A 17,822-nucleotide genomic window follows, 5' to 3' on the forward strand; every position below is an offset into this window, starting at 1 on the left:
TGGAAAAGTGAAAGAACTGGCTGTTGGGTCTATGCACTAAAGGCAGAATTGGCAGTAGAGTTAAACTCCTTCCCTTTACATATTGAAAGTCCCCACGTAAAATATATTATATTTTGCAATTTATCTAGGTAATATATTTTGCCCATTAATTGCGTTGATTAATGTATAGCTGAATATAGAAAGGAGTGACGCGATTGACAAACACAATGGTGCATTTTTTCCCCATCCCTTAAGAAATTGAATGCAGTTTGAATATTAGCTCACTGACTAAGGTATAATATGTAAGGTGCTGATGCCCATAAACACACAATATTTATATTATGGAAAGCAGTGAATGTAATAGTTTTTCTGCCAGTCATTAAGATCTATCTTGTATTACAACCTCTTTGTAACTATAGATAATATTGATACTTTAGTAATCATATACATATGCCAAAAACTGAAACAATTATCCACTAAGAGGTAAATATGCAACCGTTGCTAAAAGTAACAATTTAGTTTAAAAAAAAATAAATTAAAAAAAAAAGTTCTCAAACGTATTACAGTATAAGTGAAATCTGCCTGACTGCCAAAGTTTGGAAGTTGCAACAGTAACAAAAAGAAACTCTGAACAGCATGTCCTGCTCAGCCTCTCATGCCCTGCTTATGCCATATTAGTTGATTAAGTGATGCGTGCTATCACATCAACCCCATCAAGCAAAAGCACTAAAAATCTTTTTATTATGAGAAGCAAGACACTATGTAGGCTCAGTTACTAAATATCATTAGTTTTAAAGTATTTAAGTTTTCTGTTCTTTGCGGATTTAATGGAACAGGATCCGCCTCTGCACCATGGAGGGTAAACACTCTCAGGGCCTTTTAGATGTATTTTTTTTCCCTGATGTGGTGGTGTTTGGGGACAGAGCTGTGCAGGACTACTATTCTGTCTTACCAAGTAACCTACAAAAGGTAATATACTCCTAGGATATTCATATTTGCAAATACAACTTGAAAACTACCATAATTTGCTTGATTATAGGGTAGCCCTGATTAATGACAACACCCAAACTTGGGATCTTAATGAAAGGAAAAAAAGAAAAGGCTTTTTGGAGATGTATTCCAGGAGGCCAGAATATTGCAGATGGACTTGCAAAGAAAGAGAAACGTTTCTTCATCTCTTTTCCCCGCCAATCCATCTGCAACATTCTGGCCTCTTGGAGTGCTTCCGCAAAGGCGCACCATGGGGACAACCTTTCCCCTGTTCCTCCAATCAGGGAAGAGGCTGTGTGTGGAGGCCCCACCCCTTTATGGAAGTACCTGTGAAATGGAGCTGATTCCAGGGAGAAGCAGATGAAAAAAGACAGAGAGAAGAGGCAGGAGAAGGAGACGGGGACAAGGAAACAGTTGGCGGAGAAAGTGGGGAGACATTGTGAGAGAGGGAGAGTGAAAAACTCCTAAGCTTAGTTGGCTGCTTGGCGGTGCTGCAAATCTGAGGTCTGAATAAAGGATGAACTTGATTATAAAACGAGATTATTTTTTCTGGGGCAAAAAAAACCTTATAATCAAGCAGAAATCTCTTCCTTGAAGGTATTTTAGTTCAATTTGTGATTAATTGTAGTCTTAAGTTTTAAATCTCGAAGTGTCCTCAAGCTATCTAAACAGGAGGTTTTTATAGTACTTAAGGACAGGTATTTGGGAACAATGTGGTTCCACCATGTCAAATGCGACACACAGTGATTCATAGGGCCAGAGTCAAAATGATGTAATGAGAATAGACTTTTAGGAGACATTACCATGTTGTGAAGCACACTCTGACAAAAAGTAGGTTAGGAAGAAAAGATTATTAGTATTATTTGTATATTGGATAGAGTTTTGATTTGAAAAAAACATGGTTAGAAAGAATATATAAAAATACATTTTTTTAAAGATTCAAATTAAGAGTAATTTAATCATCTTTGCATCTGTAATGGATGATGTCATAAAAAATATTTTATGGTGCCTCTTAAATAAAGGTTCTACCTCTTTCTGCATCATTCCATTTATGGTGGATAATGTAGTCATGCTGTTCTATATCTTAAAAAAGCAGGTAACATTTTTATTGTTTTCCTTATGTTTGGTAACAAGGTTTTGGAATTCATCTCTAATTTTCTTTTTTTTTGCAGTTTACTCTAGAAAATTGGGTAAATGACTAATGGCTATACAGTCTTAGATTTAACTCTGTTCTCGGAGATATTTTTTCCCTGCTTCCTTTAGGCTGTACAACCACAGTTTTTGTAATTTCTGAGCTGTCTGAGTCTATTATCCATTGTTTGATTACTGAAAGTCTGAAAGCCTTTAGATCATCTGTGTAGAAACCACTGTAATGCAGACACAGTGTCTCCTGAGCCATCAATGAAACTGCACACAATAGATATAAAGTAATTCAGACATGGACTAGACTTGAGATCAACTTAATTTATTGCCCATATATTAATTTTCCTTTATTCATAGTATCAAAGCTTAGGGATCTTAAAATCTGATTTGAAAGTGTGCATTTTAAATGTTTATCTCTCTAGAAAAAATGGTCTTTGTTTGGTCTAAGTTATGACATTAGGGCTGGGTGTTACACTGGTATATTTTGTCTGGAAGTAATGGAACACTGTCATTTATGGAAATTAATTTCCATTTGGTTTTTGTAGTCCGTCTCCTATATATGCTGTATATATTAGTACTTTTGGGGTAAATTCACTTAATATAAACATACGATGCTGTTTGCTGACCTATAGAACATTCACATTTATTGAGTATTTTAGCTTTCATGGCTTTGCCCAGTAATCTCCTAAAGTTTAAATCAGCAATGCCTTAATTTGCATATGGTTAACATGGGAGAGATAACCTTGTAAATTCCAATTTACATGAAACCTAAACTAGTAGCTGAATTAATGACCGTAAACTTTGCAGTGTCATAGTCATCCATGGGCCACACCGTAAATTTCTATGAGTTGGGCCCACCTTTGATTGCTTTGAGGCAGAATTCAGGTCATCGCGACCCTTGTCACTGGAACCTAAGCTTGCTAAGCTCTCCTCATTGCTTTAGCTCTTATCGAAAGCCTGTTGTGTTTACTGTCTTCTCCAAACCTACTGAAAGTAAGACATTTGCTGCCAGCAGAGACTATTCTTTCAGGACTGAGTCCTAGAACAGAAATAGTCCTTACTTGTCACATGTAAACTGACCATTGTGTTTATCTCGAACAATATTATGTAAGTTGTCTGCCCTCTTTCCTGTGTGGAGGCTGTTTAAATAAACCCTTGTTTGTGTTTTTTGAATGCCTTCCTGTGTCAATTCACAAAACCTACCCCCTATCTGTCTGTTTCCTTATTCTAGAAAAAAAAGTAGAGTCAATACTGTATACATTGAAGAAAGAGTATTAAAGATACTTAGTTTTTAAGATTTTATTATGATTATCTTTGGGATATCTTGAATACTTCATGAAATATTTAGTTTCCTTTAGGGGCATAAAAATAATTAACATAATTTAGGCTAATCATAATAAAATGTATTATACATACAAGGTATTTAATACAAATGACTGATGGATCTGACTTTATAGACCTACATAATTTAAACCCCTGATTGAAGTTCTTGCTCATTAATGTACCATTGACAACTTGGCAGTCCCATTTGGTTCACAGATAATGTATAGATATACATCTGGGCCCAAAAGGGCAGTCCGGTCTAGAAATAACAAACCATTCTTCACCAAAGTGGAGAATCTTGAAGGTCCTACTATCTTTTATATCCTTTTTGGCTGCTATGTGGATATTCAGTTGGTTCTGCCTCATTTTTTATTAACCGTATCTTATATTGTTGGAGCATTTTAACAAACCTTTAAAAGTATGTAAGCGCATATAAATGTTCCAAAAAGAATGGTGACAAAATTCTGTGAAACTTTCAAAACTATCTTAACCTCACTTAATACTTGAGTGTTGCAACCCATTCAAAACACTTTGCACTACATATGCACCAATAACGAGTGTTTGTTGGCTCTACATTTAGTGCAGTAGGAAGGTATACTTTCCTTTTGTCCCGGGATGTTTAAATATGTTTTCTCCCCATTTTAATGAATCCTTTATTAAAAAAACATATTAAATCCCTAGGTGACGTCTAGCTATTGTTTCTAACATCAAATACAAGTGACTTTATTTTGTTCTGAAGGTCATTTCTATTTGGGAAAATATTGTGTCAGTCTCCTAATTTATCCCAATTTGTCCCCAAAATATTTGTCCCCCCACCTAATAAATAAATAAATATATATTCCCTTTGTCATTATGCATTATGCAGTAGTGTAAATGTGCCTGTCTATCTGCAGAATGGAGTTTGTGATGCTTTATGTTTTGTGCTTATGATACAGATTTAGATAGAGTGCAGAATCTCGGTAAACACGTTTAATGAGCCGCCACATATTGTTTTTTATATGTTTTCGCCATCAGCTAACAAATGCTTTATTTCTGTTTTCAATGTCTTTCAGGCCTTTTTACGAATGTGCAATCTGCCAGTCCAGGTGGCTTGCAGGGCAAATGCCGAATATATGTCTCCATCTGGTAAGCTCATGTATTCATTTAACTTGCTGGATTTTTAGTTGTGTTCCAGATTCCATTGCAACATCACCTGTGTTCTCCAGTCATAAATATATCTGCATTATTCCACATGCTTATTTTGCTTCCAGACCTTCTAATTCTTGTTTCCTGAAAATGCTGCAACATGATAAATATAGGCATATTATTTTCAGTTATGCCTTATGCTGTTAGGAAAGCTAAGATATTTCTTGTAGGCTTAGAGTACATAAGTCACAGTCAGTAGATCCTGTAAATTGAAACCCTAAGGCCTCCTTTCATTGTGTATGAATACGTGGGAAAAGTCACCTTCTCTAATACTTGAATTGATTCTCGTGTAATTGGAAAAAATTGAAAATCTTCATGTTCGATTTATATGGTGTTGTGAAACAGGAACACATGTTACAATCTTTGCGACAATCCATTCACCAAAAAGCATGTGGGGTTTGTGAGCTGAAAGAACAATTATTTTAATGTACTACTTTATTCCTGTGTCTGAATGATCTTCAATACATTTCTGGCTTGTGGCCAGCGTTCAGTAACACAGCACTGGTAAGAAGTCTGTAATGTCCAAAGAACATACTGGAAGTAGCTAAAGGTCTATTGCTTTAAAGAATTAAGGAGTTTTATTGCCCAAGCAACCAATATAAAGGTCCCAATTGTTGAGTGCTATGGTGATAAACATAACGTGATGTTTGGATTTTTTGTATCCAAACTTCAAATTATTTATATATAACTCACTTTGGGGTTTATGCACATAAGATAGTTCTGGTTAACAGTGTTATTACCCAGTCAACAATGGAATGGTAAAAAAACATTGCATTGGTTGCTATGGTGATAAGATCTCCTTTAAAGCTTTGCACTGAAATCTTTTTGTGTGAATAATCACAATTTTTATATTTTGGTTCTATTCACCTGCATTTTGTGACTATGGGCATTTCATGGACTAAAACTATTATTTATGTTTCGATTATTCTTGCATTCTTTATAATCTAGATGTAATAGAGTCATAGGCGCATAGCAATAAAAGTAATGCATATACAGCCTTCTATACTGCTATAATAGAACATGGGTGGATAGAAAAGGAGGTAAGGTCATGTTTCATGTGATTACCAGATTGTGAACACAGAGTGGTGGATTTAGAAAAATGTATGGCAATAATGCTTCATGTATTCACACAACTAATCACCCTCACACCATGTTACCTCCAGAATATGCTCTCTGCTCTACGAATGTTTCCCAAATGATAGAATAACAATAACAATCAAGCTTCGCTTGGAAGAAACAATGATATTAACAATTCTGTTTTCAAACCGAACGGGAATTTATTTGGTATCGAATCTAGAAACCAGTATTCTAATTCAGCGCTTTCCCCAAGAACACGCTTGCAATGAAATATTGAGTTTAACATTGAGTGCCCTGTCAAAAAATAATCTTTAGCGGTGCTGAGCTATGCACTATTACATGGCTTGGTAACACATTAGAAACAGTGGTTTGATAGCTCTGCATATCCACAAAATATCTAAAAATAATAACCACTCTACTGCTATTGTAGGTGTCACAATAAAGAGGATATTGATCTCAGGGGAAAGGTGCTGAGCTAACTATTCTCTAAGCATCAATTGATAGGAAAGCTAATGGAAAACTTGAACAAGGAAACACTGGAAGAGTTATTAAGCCTGCAGAGGCCAAGTGATTCAGATATAGTATCGAAAAGCAGTTAAAGCTCCTGGCCTTTGTGCCAATACCGTGGGAGAAGAAACAGATTAATATCATTTACTAATGGTCATTCCAAGGCCAACCTATTTGATTAAGACATCTATTCCGCTCACCTCAACTGTTTTTTTAAGTTTCTTTTGAGGTTTTGTTGTAAAATGTGTTTCTCTTACAGGTATACCTGTGGCATTTCCAAGCACATTTTACATGTCATATACTAATTTTTCTGACTACATAGGGATGCCAGCTGCTAAATGTAGAGGCTACTGTGATAGATGGCAAATGCATTTAGCTTCAATTCCACCAGGTATAGTCACACATGAAGGTCCTACAGCGTCTTGGGGTAAAAAGCATCAGTATGGAGATTCAGACAGAAAGGACAGGCTTTATGGCCAGAGACAGACTAGAGGAAAACAAAAACGTTATAGCCGTTATTGTGGATTGTTTACAGGGAACATAAATTGAGTCCTGTCTCATGTTTGATGCTGCCATTGAACTATACAGACTTCTCTTTTGGGTTTAGTCTTTGTGATTGTAATAGAGATGGTATTAAAGAAGCCCGCACATACTTGGGTGTCTTGTGGGCTTTTGTACAGTTTAACCTGCTATTGTGTGATGACCTTGGCATGCACAGATCGTTCGTAGATTTAACCTAGAAGGTGCTGACAAACCTGGTAAAGCACGGTCATAGGGAGACTATTTATTTAAATCTGGATTGCGGACGGACCTCACACATTACTCACTTAAGTCTAACGCGTCATTAAATAACTAGCAGTAGCCCTGGGGCACACTATACCGATCCTAGTAGTCCCAATTTATTATATATGAGAAGGAGGTAGATACCAGGCCTGGGCATTCTTGCAGCAGGTAAGAACCATTCAGCCAATCCATGAACCCTATGAATTGTAAGGAAAGTTTGTAATAATAGTAGATGAGTTTGAATTGGCTTGGCTCTGGTTTGCTATTTTTCCCAAACTTTGACCAGCTAGGCTGGGAAAAGCTATGGGCTGAAGCCTGGTTCGAGCAAATGCTGGCATACCCAACTGATGCCTAGATGATCATGTAGAGAATTTACTCATTGCAATATCTTCATGTAAGTACAGACAATGATGATGCAATGACAGTCTGTGTGTGTGTGTGTATATATGCTTGTATAATATATATATATATATATATATATATATATGTATTAATAATTATGTAGTTTAAGTCTCTAGAGAAACTAATAAGAAACTTTTTTCCAAGGAAGGATTAAAGGGGTGAAATATTGCAAAATATGGACAAAAAGGTGACATATTTCTTTTAAATCACTCATATTTTTTTCTGCTGCAGCTTTTAGGCTATAGACTCATTATAGCATAGACTCATTATAGCATAGACTCATTATAGCATACGCATATTTGAGGTCTTTTCGTTATAGTAAAATACTAAAATCATTACACTTGTATAGTAGATGTTACACAGCTATACAACTTAATCACAGTCTGCATGCTTTGTAAGAGGTGTTATATAACATATATAATACATCGTACTGTAAATAGGAAAACCACAGCGAAGCATTGTTGTTTATCAGCGGGTCATATTTTCAACCCAATCCATTGCAGAGAACACTTTGATTAGTGAAATCTTTTACAAAATTGATGAATTGATTTCCGGTTAACGATCCTACCGCCATGACAGTACACCCGATCTCAGGACTAAGTTGGACAAATGAATAAATGTATCTCTGTGGCACAAGTGAATAATTAATAACGAAAATGTAGCCTGATATTAGTGTGTATTTGCTCTTTTGTAGGGTTTCTTCTCTTGCGCCTTTTATAAGTAGATTTCAATAGAATGAAGGGTCACGACTCAATGCTGCTGTTAGTATCTGCGACACTGAATCTGTATCTGTGATACAGAAATTTTAATTTAGCATTTTTAGGGTTTCATTTTCTCGAATGCATTTAAATATCAAAAATAAATTGCAAAACTGAAGCAGTGCTGAGTAGGTAATCGTGAAAATTCAATATACAATTTACCATTCTGCATTTTTTATGAAATACTTGTGTTTGCATTTTCAAGATTTATAAAAGTCTGTGTACAAGGTCCATACTATGAATATTCAATGAGTGCATTTTGGTGTGTAGTAGGCAAAAACATTACTTACATTACATTTTTGAAGCAATATTATATTAAAATTAGTCATATGTATGAACCTGATCATACAGATGCTGAAGTGTGGGGAAAAATGCACTGATTTATCACAGTGGAGGTATGTTATTTTCACCCTTGGGATGAATAATGTAAGGGAGGTCTGAAGTGTTGAGTATGGATGCCAGAATATAAAAAGATCTCTCCACTCCTCTAACTTGGTCGTACAGTGTGAATGGGAGCTTTGACTCCTTGCAGTTTCTATTGTAATACACATTAGAGTACTGATGCAGATGAGGCCTTTGTTGGTGCAATGCCACCTCATCCATTACCCTCAGGCTGACTGTGAGGAAGAGAAGAGGGAATCTGTTGAAAGGAACCATGACAGAGCCTGCTGTTTGCCTGAACTTTTCATGAACCAGGTCTAACAGCAGGTTTCTTGCATGCGCTTGAGGGTAAGCATTTGGTGAAGATGCCTCAAACAGTTTTACAGATATCACTTGAGTCCTGCAAGAAAGAACCATGCAAAGTTTGTGTGTAGCTTTAAAAAACTTACTACCAGTTGCATTATGTTTTCTTTTCTTTAGTGGGCTTTTTTTTATTTTTTGTATTACAGCTCATATCCGCTAAAACAGAGTTAGGACTTTGTCATCGCCACCTTGCTTTATTTGACCGTGGTAACATGGTCGCATCAAGTCAATATCCTGATGTGGATGTATCCAAAGATTTTTATTTTTGACTGAACTAGGTAGATATTAACTGGCCCCAAATTCTCTTCCTATAATACTTTGTACTTCCTATAATACTATGTAGTGTTGTATACTGACCTAGGTCAACCAGGTCTAAGTAGGGGGTCACAGCCTCTCTGCTGCATAAGCAGGGCAGGTCACTTCATTTGGGTCCCACTGTTCAATGGCTAGTTGTGGAGATCAATGATCTCTCATGTAACTAACCCATTTATGCCATGGAAATCTGTGCATAACCAGCACAGCCTCCATAGTTCTTTATACCCATACAGCCGTACAGGTGCTGACCTGGGTCAGGCTTAAAACGACACCAACCCTAATTATATCAATGCCCATTTGCCTGGCTTGCAGTTGATAAGTGGAAACAGCCTATTTGTAACATGACCAAACTGTCTTCTCTTTAGAATCTAGTTTGTTCTTCTAAGAGTACTGCACTCTAGGACCTTGCTGTAGGTTTGCTACTGGAGGGGATGGTTAGTAAAGTGAAACTCTCATTTTAGGTTTAGTCCAAAGTTGTTTACCTTTTTTTCTTATGTATTAAAGCTTTTGATGGGACAATATTTGGTGTAGTAAACTTATATTATGTTTTAATGCCCCATTCTAAACACATTGTTACATACATAATTGAATATTAATGGAATATTAAGCTAAAATTGCCCCCCCCAGTCTAATTTGTACATAATTGACTTTACAAATATACAGTTTCCTCATATTTTTAATACACACACCAGTAGATCAATTACATGAAAAGGTAGCATCTGAAGCAGCATGTCAGGAGTAGTCAAAATGTGTCTTTAGAGCAATTGTTGAGCGTCTACCAGCCCTAACCCTGACCATTGAATATCTCTTGTAATAATGATTTTGCATCCTTAAAACATGATGTAGTGTATTTAGCTCTCCGTTTTAGCATGTTATGTTGTCAGAAACTGGGTTGAAACATCATTGTGTATGTGAATGAAAATCATTCTTACTACAATAACCTGCAAGAACAAAAAACATTTGTATATATTTATATGTATTTTTTATTCCACATTTCTTTTTTAATTTTGTGTTGGCGTATATCATATGTATTTTATGTTTGAAAATCATCTCTCTTTATTTTATAGGAAAAGTTCCTTTTATCCATGTTGGCAATCAAGTTATATCCGAACTGGGTCCTATAGTTCAGTTTGTGAAAGCCAAGGTAAGTAAAATAGTATGTCATTATTTAATATAGATGCTTGCAATTTATCAAAAACTGCATGTTCAAAGTTTTGCAGAAATGAAGCCAAAGATTAGCAGTCTGTGTGAGTCGCAGAACAGCAGTGATCTCTGGGTATAGTCCGCAAAGTGCGAGAATATACTTTTTACACCAGAAGTGGCTCCATATATACGCTGAAAACCTTAATATCTTTCAGAAGGTTATATGATATTGTCAGTATGTGATGTTATGCAGAAATATTATTTTATGTGTATACTATACTGCATCTTCTACCAGTTTATTTTTTGTGATGCTTTAATTGTTGCAGGCTGCCTGATTAGCATATTGTGCCCTTAACCTGTATAACTAAGGATTTATGAACGTATTCTCATTCGAAAAGTGTAGCGTAATGCTTGCTCATCTGTTGGCTTTCTGCTTTTAATGAACTCATTTAAAAAGTTTGTACAGTTTCGTTACCAGTAGTATCAAGGTGATAATCGCTGCGGCAATAAGGATGTTACATATAGTGCTTTATGTAAAAACAAATTTTGTGAAATATGCTAGGTGGTCTCCCCACAACAAGTTATTTCAATTGGCAAAATAATAATAATAAAATGTAAGCACTTTGTTCAGCTGTTGTGTTGACAGGCTATCCTAGGGTTATAATCAGTGTCTGTATTTTAAAGTAAAACAGTGTATGTTTGTATAAATCACACTTAGACCTCATTCTTGCACCCTCCGTGTTTATAAAACAGTGATGGAATCTCTGTCGCAGTTATCTCTGGGTGTTTGCACTGTTCTGATTAGAATCTCTAATGTAGACGGTCTTTATCATACCTCTTTGGATTAAAAGCAGGGCCCTCCTTACCTCTTGTTTTGTCGAATTGTTATGTTACAACCTACGTGTAATGTCCTATTGTACAGTGCTGCAGAATATGATGGCGCTATATAAAATCATTAATAGTAAATACAGGTTACCGTAGGTCAGAGTATAAATCAAACATTTTGGTATTTTCAAGGAGGACACCTGTGTTCTATGTTCCCCAATACAGGGTCATTCGCTCAGTGATGGCTTGGATGAGGTCCAGAAAGCTGAGATGAAGGCATACATGGAACTCGTCAATAATATGCTTTTGACAGCAGAGGTACAGTAAGCCGCTTGGATCTATTCCTGTTCATTTGTAGGGAAACGTTATGCACGCTGTCCTGAAAAGGAACAATTATTTTTTTATTTTAGATTTTAGAAATGTTTGTTCTGTAGTAATCATTTTTCAGAGATGATGCAATCTGCCATTTGTAACAGTTGTGTTCAGCACACTGTTTACATGATTAGTTACAATTTGTAGTATTGTTACAATATGAACAACATTTTGTAGTTAGTCTGCACTTTACTGCAAATCCCAGCATGTTCAACCACCTGTTTCCATGCAGAGCTTAATTATAATGTGTGTCTACACATACATGCTGTTCACAGACCGTATTGTAAAATCACAAAATGAAAATTTTAATTTTGCAATTTTTTATTTTATATATTTTTTTTTCCGGGTTACTTCCGTGATTTTTGAATGGATTGTATCCATTGATTAATTTTGGAATTTTATTTTAGGGCCCATTCGGTGTAGTAAGGTATTTTTACATATGTGGAGCAGTATTTTTACATTAATGAATGGCGCAGTAATAACGCAACCATTTTTAGCTTCCTATCGACCAGCAGCAAAAATTTACGTAGAAATAAGCTGGAGCTGTCTTTTGATCTGTGCATTTGCTAGCAATTTGGCCAGTACAGCGCATCTATCAGAAGCGGTGTGTGGATAAAACTCGATTCCAGCCACAAGCAAGTATATGTTGATCAAAGCCTCCGAGGAAATCTGCTATTGGCACAAAGCCACACAACTTTCAGACAGAATAATTGTCCACCGGAAAAAAACCATTAAATAAGAGGCATGATCTCTACATGTAAATGCACTATAATCCAAACCAGACAATGTGAACGCACGTAAGAAGAGTAGGGTTTCTGTTTTACTAAAAACGAACATGTAGTCTTGCGATTATAATGTGTATGTAAATAAGCGCTGAATTACGTCCTCTGCCTCAATATTATTTCAGGATAAAAATGATCAGGAAAGACTAATGGGGTTTATTTGCTAAAGGGGGAGTTCGCAGGAGAGTTGTGTCTTTAACTCTAATCATTGTGAATAGCCCACACTAGCAGGTTTCTCCAGCAACAACGGCTGATCTGGCCCCCTATAATGCATAATTCAGTAGGTGAGGTGGCTTTGAAGAAATCTTACTGATTAATTTGTACATTATACAGGACCGGCCAAGATATTCCTGCAGCAGAATCTCAATGGGTTGGACCTTTAGTCACTGAACCCCAATGTGTAGCTATGAGAGGAGAAGATAAGGGATGTGATCAATGTTTAAATACCCAAAAGGAAGTGGATGAATGTTAGAACAAGAGGTCATAGCCTTATACTAGGTAGTCAAGGGCTTGGAGGTCATGTAAAGAAGTTTTATATTACAGAGAGAATGGCAATAAGTGGAACCATCTCCAAGTAGAAGTGATAGAGGTTAATCGCGTAAAGTAATTTTAACGTGCATGGGATAGGCATATAGCTATCCTGGATTTAAGATGAGACCCAGGAATGATTAAGGTTTGAATTCTTGCAAACACTAAGGGCCACAAAAGCTCTAGATATGAAGAAGTCACCATTGAAGACCATTTCATGTGCCTTCTGATTTCTCCACATTTTTGACATTTTGTTCCTCAGGTTCTAAAAGCTGTTAAATGTGTAAATTAAAAAGTAAATATTCTGAACGTGAGAAATTACATCAGTAATTTGATATTTTTGTCCATAAAAACTATCATTGTGTACTCTAGTAAAACCGTTCCCTCTTCTCTGCTATGCAAAATGAACATTATGTTTTTATTTTCTTGCAGTTGTATATTCAGTGGTGTGATGAAGCTACACTAGAGGAGGTGAGTAGCTCTGAACCATTTATCTTGGTTAAATTTTAATGAGAAAACACTTTTGCTCACAATTGTAGGTCCCTACTCATAAATGAAACATTGAGGTTTATACCATTAGTTGATACGGTGTGTTTTTTTATCACTTTCTCTCTGCTGGCACATACGTTTCCTAATACATCTGGCAATATTTAAGATAGCTGTGGGCAATTTTTTGTATATTTATAAGAAATTATATTTTAAGCAAATATTTGCTGTTTCCAGCCATATCATTTCTTCGGGCAGTTATGTTTCCATATTACTTTGAGGGGAAGAAAATCATTTTTTTTTTTTTTAGTGGCGGTCATCTTGATTTTCTCTGTCTACACAGATTACACAGCCTCGATACAGCTCGCCATACTCATGGCCTCTAAACTACATTCTAGTCTTTCAAAAGAAATGGGAAATAAAACGCAAAATGAAAGCAATTGGTTGGGGTGGAAAGACTCTGGAACAGGTCGGTAAAGCTGAAAGTGTTTTTTTGTGTTTTTCTCATGCCAGATTGGAAAAAAATACACAAATAAGGCAAAATGTGCAAAATAAAAAAAATCCAAGTATAAATCATAGAAGATTTATGAGGTGCATTGATATAATCTCGTTGGATATTTATGTAACTGATAATATTTTGTAAAATAATTGTTTTATTAGCGGTGACTGTAACACTCATGCTTTGACAGCTGCAGTCTGTTAGTTAAGCAGAATAACTACCTCCCGCAAATGCCTACGGCAAAGAGACGGTTCTATAATATAATTATGTCTAACTAAGCTTTGGTTATAATGTTCATTTAAAGAGACTGATGGTTTTTGCTGTAATAGTTAATTGGCGCCTCTGATTTTCCATGGATATAAACCTTTCAAGCAGCAAGCATTCCAAATATTTCCAGGCAAACGCAGGGACCACACATAACCCGGTCCTGTGCTGCGGACGTTTGCAATTAAAGAAATATTTGCTTCTCTGTGCTCTCTAACTTTCTGATGGTTATCAGCGGCTTCTTGCAGATGCACGTGTTTTACTGCATTCCTTGTCAGTGCGGTAAAGGTGTTGGGCAATACATGTCACTATTTTTACCTTCGCCTTTTTGTTTTAGCGTATGCATTTCTATTGATATATTTACTTTTGCAAAATCCCTTGAATCCATTTTATTATATGCCCTTTCCATTGCAAAACCTGTACCTGTATTACGATTCTGCATTAACTTGTCTAACCAACTCTATATTGCGTTTTAAACACTTGTGTACCACAACACCACTGTGTGTCTTGGAGGTCACGTACGCAATCATTTGTTGGCTTTGCGGATGATCCATGTTCTCCTCTTCATGTGTACAACAGGTATATGAAGATGTTGATCAATGCTGCCAGGCCCTGTCACAAAGGCTGGGGACGCAGCCCTATTTCTTCAATAAACAGTAAGTCGCCCCACTGGTCTTCTAAAATGGGAAAAAAAATGTCCCGCTGGTTTTGGTTCTACTGATCAAATATACAACTAGCCCATGTATGCCGTCAGAACATCTGCAGTGTATTCTGTATTAATTTGTCAGGTTTTTTTTTTTTTTTTTACTTAAAGGGACACTTCAGCCATCATATCCACTTCAATGCACTTACTGAGAGGGTGGTAGATAGTCGTAACCGCCTCCAAGCAGAAGTGGTACAGCTCTTAATGCAGCTCTTAATGCATATGTGTAATGCATATGATAGATGAGCGGCCCCTTTAAATTTTCCCATTCCCCCCCCCCAAGCTGCAAATGCCATCTAGTGTAACAGACCATAAAATACACAGTAACTACTAGTAAAATACAATTTTGTGCATTTTTCTGCTTTGCCAGAGGTGAGGGATACAAAATATGAGATGATGGAAGATGTTCTGTTTACCAGCACACTTCATTTTTCTGTGGGCAAAAAATCAGATTATGGCATCTTTTTAACATTCCCCGATCAGTTTACTCCCTGGAACTGGAGTTTTTATTGTGTAGCCCCCCTCAAGGAGACCCAAAGGTAAACAGTCTGAATAGGTTTATTGTATGCCATAAAATGGCATAAACTTGAATTCCCCACAGATAAACTGCATATGGGCTGAACGTTGCCTTCAGCCAATACTCTTGAAATTGCTGTATCTGGATTACCAAAAGCCATTTTATTAGAGAGCTATGTAGACCATTAGGTTCGTCCTCTGGTTGGGTTTTTTTCCCCCTCTGAATGACCAAATAATGAGACCCTGAATTTTTATTGGCTAAATCTGCATACGGTTCTAGAATGAATGTGGCTATTCTGCTTGGAGAATTTTGTGCGTTTACATCACAGTTTCTGTGGGATTGTCCTCTCCTTTCCATGAAAGCCGTTTGGTGAAATATTTTAGTTTGCACATGTGTGGCAGGCAAATATGCACTGTTCAACTCCAGAAACTTGACAACAGCCACTGATGGGTGACAAGGTCAATACATTCATGGCTGTCAGGTGGAAGTGTCCTCTTTCAGATAACCACTGTTCCTCTTTGATTTTGGCTGTGATGTTTATTACCATTTGTTTAGACACTAACACAATAGAAATGGAACTGAGGGCCACCACTATGTCGTTCCTATTCTCGCTGGCCAGGGAATTTTAGACACATGAAAAGCCCAGGAGGCATATGTATGAGTGTTTGAAGTGCACTTTTCGAGTATGTTTTGTTATGCATAGGAGCTGTACAGAACCTTGGGAAAAAGATGATTCTTGTAACTCGTTCTACAGGCTAAAAGGATGGGAAATAGTGGATTCTTGTTACACTTCTATACATTTTTAATTGGATGTTTTAGAATAGCATGCAGATGTTATGACTCCAACTCTTCACAGTTACTACGGGCATCTGGAAATGTAGTACTGTTTTTTTTCTTATTAAAATTGCCAGCATCTTTCACCATGTTTTATGATAATACTGCAAGCAAAAGGGTCTTCATATTACATTGCATTAAATAGGAGGACAGAATGATCCTACTCACAAGAGCTTGCAGTCTAAAGTTAAACAATCAAAACATTTAGCCATTGAATTGGAGTTGAGTAGTCTAACCAAAGTTTCCATGCACAGATATGTTCAGTACTAAGTCACAATACTATAGTCATTGGGTTTTATTAGCCAACCTTTGCTACTGCTACCCCGTAGAGAAACAGTATTAGAAGGATATTTATTGTAATATCCAGCAGTACATGAGTTAATATGATGAGGAAAATCTCCAGAATTTATATTACGTGTTTTAACCTCATTAAAAGAAATCACAGATGGTTTTGACTCCAGCATTGTGCTGTTCTGTTTCTTATCCAATTCCTCTAGACCCACTGAGCTGGATGCCCTGGTATTTGGACATCTGTTCACAATCCTCACTACACAGCTGACTAATGATGAACTCCGCGAAAAAGTGAAGAACTACAGCAATCTCATTGGCTTCTGCAGAAGGATTGAACAAAACTATTTTGAAGATCATGACAGAGATAGCTCCTCAAGTTTATCTATGAGATTACCAAAGGGGCCTGTACTCCCATAAAGGTTCCACAACTTTCTCTTCCCAGGAACGCAGTGCAAATATTATATCGTGTAACAATAACCGTATACGTGTATTCCGCATTTTTCACTGCACAAAGAAGCATCTTTTGAGTCAAACTGTATCTGCATGATAATAAATTAAAGATAACTGTATGAAGACTACACTTCCTTTTCTTTGATCTTGCCCAGCACCCCTCGCTAAGCTCTGTACAGATGTAGTAGATGTGGACTTCAGAGCCTCCCAGCAAAAGAACAAAGAAGGGATAATTTGCATTACACACGGAGGATTAGAGCTGTGGGTACATGATCCAGTAAGTCTTGGTAAAACTACTGTTTTCTGGTTCTAACAAGAGTGCACTCAGAGAGTTTGCGTGTTTACAAGGTGATTAGCTCCTGTAACAGATTAGCATTCCAAAGATGTTGCAATCTATGGCAGTGACCATATAGGCCTAAAACCCGGTACGTTAAAAAAAGTTAACTCCTGCAAGTTTAATTTCTAAAATAGCTGTAAAACCCTTAAAAGTTGGGTTTTAAAGCTATATCTGTGATTTGGTGGGTATGCTCACTTTGGCCAGCTGGTTGGTGGAAAATTATCCTTTTTTTTTTTTTTTTTTTTTTTGGCATATAGTACAATTCTTGTTATTCTTGTCGCCTCTGATTCCTGACTGCAGCATGGTTACATTTGACTGGGAAGTAATTAGCTTAAATTCCCTGGTGCCTAATAAAGTAACCAAAGGTCAACAATTTAGAATGTAGCCATGTCACTCGGGTCATCAGCTGCTTACCTTTTGACCGGGGCATTGATTGACTACTAAGAAAGCATTTCTGTTACAGAATGCACATATGAATTGGATGGCAAGAAATGTGTGTTTTTGTTTTATATAAATTGATAAAAATTCTAAACAACTTTTTGTTTACTTTATTATACACTTCCGCAAATATGATGGCGCTATATA

At 36.6% G+C, this 17,822-nt stretch overlaps 1 protein-coding gene across 1 annotated transcript in view; it reads left to right on the forward strand.

Annotated features, from left to right (window-relative positions):
- Positions 1 to 16,867, forward strand: part of LOC149285990 (metaxin-2-like) — a 30,852-nt gene extending 13,985 nt beyond the window's left edge. The window contains exons 3-9 of the mRNA XM_089494680.1: positions 4,488 to 4,560; positions 10,274 to 10,350; positions 11,400 to 11,492; positions 13,289 to 13,327; positions 13,686 to 13,811; positions 14,685 to 14,761; positions 16,657 to 16,867. Coding sequence (XP_089350806.1) covers positions 4,488 to 4,560; positions 10,274 to 10,350; positions 11,400 to 11,492; positions 13,289 to 13,327; positions 13,686 to 13,811; positions 14,685 to 14,761; positions 16,657 to 16,867 — 696 coding nt within the window. The remainder of the gene's footprint in view (positions 1 to 4,487; positions 4,561 to 10,273; positions 10,351 to 11,399; positions 11,493 to 13,288; positions 13,328 to 13,685; positions 13,812 to 14,684; positions 14,762 to 16,656) is intronic.
- Positions 16,868 to 17,822: the final 955 nt, after the last annotated feature.

Source organism: Sceloporus occidentalis, unplaced genomic scaffold (genome assembly GCF_023333645.1).
Source record: "Sceloporus occidentalis isolate IW3139 unplaced genomic scaffold, rSceOcc1.0.p SCAF_74, whole genome shotgun sequence".
Classification (NCBI taxonomy): domain Eukaryota; kingdom Metazoa; phylum Chordata; class Lepidosauria; order Squamata; family Phrynosomatidae; genus Sceloporus; species Sceloporus occidentalis.